The sequence below is a fragment of the Colobus angolensis genome, unplaced genomic scaffold, assembly GCF_000951035.1.
Source record: "Colobus angolensis palliatus isolate OR3802 unplaced genomic scaffold, Cang.pa_1.0 Scaffold7, whole genome shotgun sequence".
NCBI classification, from domain to species: Eukaryota; Metazoa; Chordata; class Mammalia; order Primates; family Cercopithecidae; genus Colobus; species Colobus angolensis.
In genome coordinates this window covers 15366056-15376555 of record NW_012120709.1, presented here as the reverse complement: position 1 = coordinate 15376555, position 10500 = coordinate 15366056, and the positions used below count along the sequence as shown (strand labels likewise).

General features: G+C 39.5%; 1 protein-coding gene across 1 annotated transcript in view; it reads right to left on the bottom strand.

The window, feature by feature from the left end:
• Positions 1 to 2316: 2316 nt before the first annotated feature.
• The window catches only part of DDX10 (DEAD (Asp-Glu-Ala-Asp) box polypeptide 10), a 285003-nt gene continuing 276819 nt past the window's right edge, over positions 2317 to 10500 (bottom strand). Inside the window, exon 18 of the mRNA XM_011926680.1 lies at positions 2317 to 3007. Coding sequence (XP_011782070.1) covers positions 2830 to 3007 — 178 coding nt within the window. The 3' untranslated portion in view covers positions 2317 to 2829. The remainder of the gene's footprint in view (positions 3008 to 10500) is intronic.

The window sequence follows — 10500 nt, the reverse complement described above, 5'->3', positions numbered from 1 at the left end:
TACATTTGTCAGGATCCATTCAGTTCCAGCGACAGAATACAACTCAAACTAGTCTATGAACCAAAGGCCTTGCAATATGTTTATTCAATGTTTATCTATAGGGAGTAAACTGCCTTAATTCCTTACTTGGGTCAGGAAAAACAATCTGAAACCATACAGGGTAAATTCAACAGTAAACCTTCAGTTTACATACTCTTGCACTTTATGTCTTTTGAAAACATTTAAGGCCAAGAGATCCTGTATCAGAAACTTTATTTTTTTGAGACAGGGTCTCACTCTTGTCACCCAGGCTGGAGCACAGTCATGACATCACAGCTCACTGCAGCCTCGACCTCCTGGGCCCAAGTGATCCTTACAGCTCACTACAGCCGCCCAATTAGCTAAGGCCACAGGTATACACCACGACACCCAGCTAATTTGTTAATTATTTGTAGAGACAAGATCTCACAAAGTTGCCCAGGCGTGTCTCAAACTCCTGGCCTCAAGCGATCCTCCTGCCTCAGCCTCCCAAAGTGCTGGGATCCCAAAGGCTTGAAACACCATGCCTGGCCAGAAACTAATTTTAAAAATCTACCCAGGTTGTTGTCCACTGAATTCCTTTCCCATCTACTTTCCCCTTTCTTCTCTATACAGCCATTTCATCTAGTTCTCATTTCTATCATTCTGTATCCTTCCTACGAGACGTGATAGGGGAATGTGCTACAAAAGATCTTTAAAAATTGAGCTGATTTTATAATGTCTCCTCATTAATTCACCAAGCAACCAGAGGGCAGTTGCTGTGTTTGGCTCGGCGGATAAAACATGGCCCTCTTGCTCTTTCAAGAAACTTGTCATTATAAAAGGGGCAACAGACATATAAACAAATGTCTGTAACATCGCACAATAGGCACCGTCATAGAAGGAACAGCTGGAGAGAAGTGTGCCGAGATCCACGTGCTGTGAAGAGAATTCTGAGCACCAGGGGAAGGCTGGGTGGGAGAAATGTGAGAGCAGAGGCAGTGGCCAGGAAGGAGACGTTGCAGGGGTCTCAGCAGCACATGATGGGAGAATGAACTCTGACTGAAGGCAGCAGCTGTGAGAATAGAGAAGAAACAATGGATAAGAAAGTTGTGGCCGGGCATGACGGCTCACGCCTGTAATCCCAGCACTTTGGGAGGCTGAGGCAGGCGGATCACCTGAGGTCAGGAGTTCAAGACCAGCCTGACCAACATGGTGAAACCCTGTCTCTACAAAAATACAAAAATTTGCCAGGCATGATGGCGGCTGCCTGTAATCCCAGCTACTCGGGAGGCTGAGGCGGGAGAATCGCTTGAACCTGGGAGGTGGAGGTTGCAGTGAGCAGAGATCACCTGAGGTCAGGAGTTCAAGACCAGCCTGACCAACATGGTGAAACCCTGTCTCTGCTAAAAATACAAAAAATTAGCCGGGCATGGTGGTGGGTGCCTGTAATTCCAGCTACTCAGGAGGCTGAGGCAGGAAAATCGCTTCAACCCAGGAGGTGGAGGTTGCAGTGAGCTGAGATCACACCATTGTACTCCAGCCTGGGCGACAAGAGCAAAAAACTCTGTCTCAACAACAACAAAAAGAAAGTTGTTACAGAAGAGGCATCAAAAGAACTAGTAAAGCAAAGAGTGGGAAGAGGGAGAAGATGAAGTGTCGTCTGATTTCATTTTGATAGTGAAATGATGTTGGTGCTGGCTCACAAGGATACCAAACAAAAAAGGAAAAGAAACTTTTCTGAGACAACCGCGGACTTAGGCTGAGTTGAAAAGGTTTGAGATATCCAGGTGTAATGCCATCATTCCTCTTCCTTGTAATTTTATTTGCACCTGTTACTGAAAATATTTGTGCACGGAGTGGGAAAATCGGAAAGGGACGGAATCATGAGAAGGTGGCACATCTGTAAGATCAATTTCATGTCAAGACTCATTTCTTTACCGTATTCTTTCCCCTTGAAGAATCTGAGTTATCTGTAACAAAAAAGAGGCTCTGCCTTGTTTTGCATCGTACTCATTACCAGGAGCTGGGTCTGGGTGGGGCTCTGTGGTAGTGCTGACTGGAGCACTTGCAGAGGACCTGTAGCTACTACATGCGCAGTAAGAGGCCATGTTTTAGTCAGTCTTTGTATTCAGAACTTCTGTTAATTTTATAAACGATCGCTAGCAAACCTGCAAGTGTTAAGTTAAATGATATCCTTGAGAAGGCTAACTTAAGAACATGACAAATTCACCGTTTCAGGAATTGGCCAAGCACTTTAACCTTAAGAACCTTCCTTTGAGAGTTCTCTTACGTTACTGGACATAATGTAAACATTAATACTTTCTTTTATAGGAAATATGTTTATTATTGATTATCTCAATTCAAAAATACTCATTCTTTCTCAGGGCTGGTCCATCATACTCAGTCTCTTTGCAAATATTAAATACACTGAAATCATGAGCAACTTTAACAGGAACATAGAAACTTCTGTACAGTAAACAAGACAGGAATTTCCAACAATCACACAAGAGCTCCAGAACTTGCCAGTAAAACAAAGGCAGCATTTCCAATGACAAGGCGTAGGAACCCATGGATAAAAATCTAACGGAACACGTGCTGGAAACCGGGGTCAGAAAATGGTATCATCCACCCTCAATCTGAGTATGCTCAGTGATGGCACAAAGCGTGCCCTGTGAGAGGGACTTGGAGATACGATCGCTTCTATCTGGAAATGTGCCCTTTGGGAATGTGGCATATGGTACCTAAGTGCCCCCAAATCAACTGTGTTTCAACTTCTTGCCTATACAATCATAACCAAGGTTTCAAGGAGAAGGCAGGCACAGGAAGTATTTAGCTTTGACTTCTTAGCAGATGTAACACCAGCTCTTCATCCTCCGCTAAAGACAGGCCGGTATCCAAAGGCTCTAACGTGTCCCACTTGGCCTTCTTTCGGTTACGACTTGATGGTCCCACGTCTTCCACTTCACTGTTGTTCCTCTTCTTCATCCCCTGCTTCTTCTTGGTATCACTGGTGAGAAGAAATCCAAAGATTTACTTTAGACTCAGTATGAAATCAAACATTTAAAATAGGACAAAATTACAGAGAGTTGGTAAAGTGATACTATTCAAGAACGAAGGACACCACGGCAACATCAAGATATCGGTATAATTAGTAAGTACCTTCCCATCAGTAGATAGGTCCTACCATGCACCAGGCACATGCAAGGTACTTTGTTCACACTGGGTCATCCAATCTTCACAATCATTCTAGGAAGTTACAGCTGTATCATCCACAATTTGAGGACACGGAGACGCAACACAGGTATGTCTGGCGCCAGTGTGTGCTTGTCCTGCCATGTCAAACTACCTCTACTGAAAGTCAGGTTATCTTTAGGTAACAGTGTGCAAGCTAACAGCTATCTGGACAACAGGTGCTGCTTCTAATATCTGTTGCACTAAGCTGTGATCTAGAGATCGTGCATAAAATAGAACCTGAGATGTTAAATCACAGATTACTTAAGACGTCAAATAAATTTCCTCCATTTAAAAATCTGTATCAAAGACACACACACACCCTTAAGAAAGCAAACATGATTGCAGCATTTTGTACATACCCAAGACATAGACTATAAAAACAAAGCTAATTTATGAAAGTAGAGGAAATCACTTGATATGCTAAAAATAGAAGAAAAAGCAAAACATTCTCCTCAAAGCATTTTGAGATATTAGCTGTTCCAAGATGACCCAATTATTGGATATACAATTAAAACAAAATAAAAAGTCCCTCTATTGGCAGTAGCAACCATGAATACACAGCTTCCTCAGAGTCTGGCACTGCGCTACATACCTTACATAGATTATGTCACTGACATTCATGGTGACCCTCAGTGTGGAGTGCATTAGTCTCGTTCTGCAATGAGGTTAAGAGAGGTTAAATGACTGGCCCAAGATTATACCCATGGGATTCAAACCCAGCTATGAATGATACTGAATCCAGCCCCAAAGACAGGCTTTTGAAAGCAATTCGAGTTGACTCAATCAACATTTAAATACCAGGAACCGTGGAAAGAGCGCTGGTTTGGCATCAACACAGTCAGACCTTTAATTAACACTTCTAATCCTCAGTTTTATTTGTAATGACAGGTATTATGTAATTTATTTAAAATTGTGAGAATTAAACGAACTTATATAAATGAGAACACACAGTAGTGCTCAATACATGTTAACTTTCTGTCTATAAACTACTTCCTTTTAAATTCTCACATTCACTATATCTAATCAGCCAAAAAAAAAAAAAAAAAACACACAGGAATATTACATTATATCCCAAGCACATGATGTGTTCTGAAAGAGAACAAACTGCTCCACTTCCAATGGCCTGGATTACTCTTTAAGAAGACAGCCTGGATATCACAGTGAATGCGCCTAATCAGCATATCCATTTATGACCAGCTTGATGCAAACCTGGAAATCATTCCTCTATTTTCCTCCCAGAAGTGCCCAATGCTCTGACTCAGCCATTCCCTTTCACCATTGGAGGAAACACAAACTAGATGGCACTATGAGGTTATTTAAAGCCACAAATCACTGTATTTTAAAAGAGTGCCTGGAGAGATGAACATGAGAGTTCCCTGTGATACAAACTCAGTCAGCAAATAATTAAAATAATTCTTAGTGAAAAGGGGCCTTAAAAAAAGTATTGAGCCCTAATCTTATGAGTATGGCCAGTCCTGTGACAATCCCACAGGGTTATAGTGCCAGGATTTATCTGGTTCAAGGGAATACTGATTTTTGCTCTGCCTATATGTCAAGTGCATCTCAGGTCAGCTCATCAGAAATGGCCTGATAAGTGGGCTGTCTATTGTATCCTCTGTTAATGTGCTCCTGCACATTACATGCCCTGTAGGAAATAGGTGGTTTGGATAATAAAAGGTGGAAAATTTATGTAGTCCAAGTATTTTCACAATAGGCAGCTTTGCTGCTTTGTGGATCACTTCAAATTCTAGAAAGGCCCTTTATACTACTTTCTATAGCAAATGAGCAGCAATCTGTATAATAAATTAATTATTAAACAACAGTATAGGTATTCTACTGTTACCTTTACCAAAAGGGGGAGAATGTAATAAACCTAGAAAGTAATTAGGAAGCAGAAAGCAAACTATAGCCACTATCTGGTCTCTTCAGAAAAGGCCTCTTCCAAATGGAGTGGCACTAGAAGGCTCCCTTTCATTTACATCCTGATGAATCAGGCAGGCAGTGGGGTTCTGACCCCATCTAGCTAATGTTCACCTGGAGCTCACTGGATCCAATTAGGGACAAGGACTTCTTTCTGATGGGTTAACAATCTAATATATGTAATAGAGAATTCTAGTTTCTTGATTTTTAAATATTTTCTGCAAGTTCTGGGAGGGGCTCTTGCATCTTTCTATCATGAGTTCTGTTAGGAGCCACGGTGGCAGCATCTCATTGGTGCCATGTATCTAACAGATAGTAAAACATTCTGAAGATAACAGGTCCACTGAAATAATGAAAATGCAATAGAGGTTTAAAAAGGAGTGAAATCAGTGTTCTCCACTAAGCTGAGGGAGGTAAGGAGGTCCCTGAGATGACTGACAACGAGGGGGTGGCCTGCAAAACTGGGGCGAGTCCAAGTCTGAGCTCTGCATTTTATCTTCATGTCAGCACTTCTGTGGGACTTAGACTCTTGCCACATTCTTTAAATGTTCGAGGCAAGCGTCAAAAGCAAACATATCACTGCTCAGCATTAAAACGGTGCAACATAATGGATAAAGCACATCTTAAAAAGCCAAAGCATGGCTTAACTCAGCACACCAAAAGCCCCATTACTGCTATAAAAATCAAAAGTAGAGCTAAAGAATTCGGAGATGTCAGTCTTTCAATAATCCAAATAACAAAGACTTTATTAGTAATGTCTGGTGTGCCATTTAAAGGACGTATCATACAACAGAGAAAAAATCATCATGTAACATGTAATCTGAACAGATGACGACAGGGAAATTCAATTTTGAAATTTTTGTGAAAATGGATACACAAAAACTTGTCTTGATAACCAAAGTAACCATCTGAGCCAAACAACTCACTCATTGCTAATAATTAAGCAAACAAGATACAACATTGGAATGTGAATTCAATTTTAAAATCTTTATTTGTAATTGAGTTTTAAACGGAATATAACTTTCTGAATTTCTAAATTTTCTGAAACCAAACATCAGAATACTCAGAGAAATTGAACTTAATTTTCAATAGGGCTGATTTCCTGGTTTCAACATTTTAATTTTTTTAGACACTTGTAGTTTACATCATCACCCCAGAATAACAGGGTTAACTTCACGAGAAACAAAAGAGCTGGAAGAAAACCTGAAGTTAGCATGTTCAGGTCAGCCTTCCTCCCAGTCCCTCACTCCTCAGGCACGGCCCTCACTCGCAGCTCGGCAGACACTTGGGCATTTCCACCGGTGTTTGCTGCAAATGTGGTGCCTCCCTCTTCTGGGTCTTCCTTTGTCCTTCAAGACCCATCTCCAATTCCTTATCTCCCATGAAAGGTACAAATCTACCTATTAAAAGTGATCTCTTTCTTCTGCATTGGAAAAGCGCCAATTAACTATTAGTCATTTTGCATTAGTCATTTTGCACCAAAGATTGCTATTTCCTGATACTAAACTGATTTTCTTTTCCAACTGTATGCATCTTAACTCCCAATTAGAATGTAAACTCGTGAGTGGAAATGTGAATGGGCACAATCTTTCTTGAGGGCAATCTGGCAGTGCCCTTCAAAAGTCTTTAAAATATATATGCCTGGTAATTTTTCTTCTGGGACTTTATTTGAAGGAAATAATTAGAGATCTAGACAAAGATTTAGGCACAAGGATATTCAAGGGATAGCTACTTTTAATTTCACAAAGTTAGAAACCCCAAAGTCCAAACATAAAGGATTGAATAGGTCATAAAATTACAAATGAGATACTATGCAGCTATTAAAAATGATGTTTCGGGAATTGCTTTTGACACTGACAACAGTTATAAAACCAACACAAAAAGAGTCCATTTGTATTTTAAAAAGTCTATATATAAGTTTGCATAGAAAAAGGTTTGGAAGATTTTTTTAGATTTTCTTTTTGCTGTTACATATGTCTTCTCATTTTTCTGTAATGAGCCTGTATTACTTTTTGCAATAAAAAAAAGAAAAAAATTAAATTTGAAATTCTGGGTAGCTAGGTATACGTCAATTATTCTTTTAAATTCCACAAGGCTCAGAAGCATACAGAGTAGGTAAGTCCTACTACTGCTACAAAAATAAAAAGTAGAGCTAAAGAATTCAGAGATATCAGTCTTTCAATAATCCAAATAATAAAGACTTTATTAGTAATGTCTGGTATGCCATTTAAAGGACGTATCATACAACAGAGAAAAAATCATGTAATATGTAATCTGAACAGATGATGACAGAGTAGGTATGCTACGTAATCTCTGTTCCTGTTGATAACCTGATCTCCAACTTAGGGTCCCTGTGTCTATGGGAAAAGGTGAGACTGCTTAGGTCAAGATATATGAATCATGGGTTATTTTCAAAATATATTTTTTTAAATCTGAAATTGTGTGCCAAAGACTAAGTTGTGGGATTTGTTCGCTTTCGGCTAGAATTATATTAACTGGGCTTTGTAAATGCTCAATACTTCAGATACTTGGATGAACTGGAAATTACATCTTTGTTAATGAAACAAATGCGAAATATTAACTTTGAGAGACAAGAATCTTTTAACACATGGGACCACTATGGTTGAAAACAAGAGAGATGATGACAGGGAAATTCTATTTTGATGATTTTGAAATTTTTGTGAAAATGGTTATACAAAAGCTTGTCTTGTGATGATGAAAAGGTTGGCAGTCATCATTCCAGGATAGAAAATGGTGCTCCCAGATCATATGGAGAAACCTGTGAGAATTCCTGATAATTTTACTTTTCAGTCTTACATATCAGCCTTCTTAGGAAGCCATTCAATAATGGTTTCCATGATCACTCTCCCCTCAGGAAAATACAAAAAAATTAAGAACCAGTCATCTTAAATAAAAGTTCTTGCTGAAATATCATTTATAAAACCTTCATGTATAACATTTCTCTTTTGAGCCCATTGTAAGCATGCTTAGAGAAGTAGTCTCTGTCAAGCACAGCTTAGCTCTTGTCTTTTTCATAAAAATTTCAGTGGTTCTCTAGAAAGATTATTAGTATAATCTTTAAGAAGCCTCATGATCTGGTATATGCCTGCCTCTGTAACCTGTTCTGCATTAGTCCCCCTTAATATAAAAGAGCCCCTGTTCTTTGGGGGCTCCTTTCTATTCTCTGAATATGCCCTAGCTTCTCAGTTTCTTTTATCTCGATATGGAATTCCCTTTTCTGTTTTCTAACTATCTAAACCTCCCTTATCCTTCAAAAGCCAGTTCAAATGATACCTCTTCCTCAAGGATTCCACCTTGTGCATTGTAATTTGGTATAGATTTCTTCTTCTGCCTACTAAATGGGTAGCTTTTTGAGGTCTGGGGCTCCTTGTCTTCATTTCTGAAGATGACTTAAAGAATTCATTCAATAAAGGTCCATTCATCTGAATAGTAATAATAATGACAGTTAGGGTTGCTCAAAGCCCCAAGGATTACCATCACTGCAACAAAAAAGGCAACATTTCAATGAATTTTGCTTCTAATTCAACTTCCAGCAGAGTTAACAGAGGAGAGTGTCACGTGTGGGAGCACCCCCCAGAACACTCAATCCAGTCTGTGGGTGCACAGGCTCCTGTCTGCTGACTAATCCTCCGTTTTTAATATCACAAGTTCCGGTGTTCTAAATTTTGGCTTTGCATGTTTTAAAAAATTATATAAGTGGCCAAATTATGGCTAAACCCAGTAACTTGTTTTTTCAAACAGAACTTCTGCTGAGTTAACGCCCTGTCAATGGACAGTTTAAATTTTACCACTACTGCAACTTCCATGAGATGTAATCAGCAATCATCTAAATTTAAAGTACTTAAAGGTTGACTACAACCTCCCTGATTGTACCTTCCCAGTTTCCTCTTCCTTCCTCTATCCATTACATAAATGTTCATTTCCCCAGGTTTCATCCTTGGGCCTCAACTGTCCTCATCTTACATATTCATTCTGGGCATTCTCACGCAGTTCAGTGTTTCCACCATCTTCCACAATGCTAATGACTTAAAAATATGCATCTTTAGCTTAGGGTTTTTTCCAGACCACCAGATCAGCATATTCAACCAGCTCCTGGATGTTTCTACCTGCACCTCAAACTAAACATACTTCTATCACGTGTTTTCCCCAAATCTGTTCTTCCTGTATTTATTTCCCTTCTAAGTGAAAAGGACTACTCCCCCACTAAAAACCTGGAAGTCATCCTTGAGCTACCTTCTCCTTTATAACCTTAATTTAATTGATCCTCTCTCAAATCCATCTATGTTTTCTAGGGCTTCTGCAACCATCCTCACTCGTTGCCCTCCTTCCAGCTCTGGGAAGCCTTCCCTGACCCACCCCCATGTGAGTTAAGTGCCCTCTTAGGGTTACCCTCACATTGTGCTTACTTCCATCGCACCATCTGAAATGCCTTATGGCAACTGTCTATGTGTTTATCTTCTGTTACATTACAAGTTCCCTAAGGACAAAAACTTTGTCTTGTTCTTTGCAGCCACACTGCCTTGGTACCCAAGGGTTTAATACATGTTTCTTGAAGAAATGAATAAACCCCCTGGGCTGAGCTTCTGTACTGCTTAGTATCTGACCGGCCCACTGTATGTCATATAGGGTCAGAAAGAATAACCCCCAACTAAAACCACATTCTTATCTTCTTTGCAGCATACATGATTCATTTTAAGCCAGTATGTAAGTAGACATTTAAATCTGCATTGTATTTTTTCTCTAAACACTGTTTCATTAATTCCAAAGAAATTGAAGAGATCAAAGCCACAGTGAAAATTAACACACTAATGATGGAAGGGAAATTATACTGTAAAAAAGTACTACCCAATAACTTCAGACTCACAATGAGAAATGAGACAATACTTTTAAGATTATAAAAAGATCAAAACTTGGCATGTCACTTCAACAAAAATGAGTAATTTTGATGTTCTTTGCAATAAAATCTAACTATTATCCTTTTAAAAATGTGTGATCCCATCAAAATCTTAACCCTCAATGAAGTACTGACAAACATACTCTCTTTTGACCAAACTTGAGTCTGGCTCTTCTAAGTCCTCTTTCTGACTGGGCTTTGTCTTTAGTCCAGGTCTGCCAACTTAGTCCAGTTTAACAAGAATCCTGCTGAGTCAGCGTAACAAAAATCTCTCACCCTTAATATCTGGTCAAATTTCCCATCCCCCGCGCTTGCCTTTAGTAACAATCCTGTGGAATCTGTTTAGCCAGAATCCTCCATACCCTTGATGTTCCTTCTTAATAACTTTCCATTAATGACCCCTCCCTGTAAATCTTTGTAACTCTCACTTG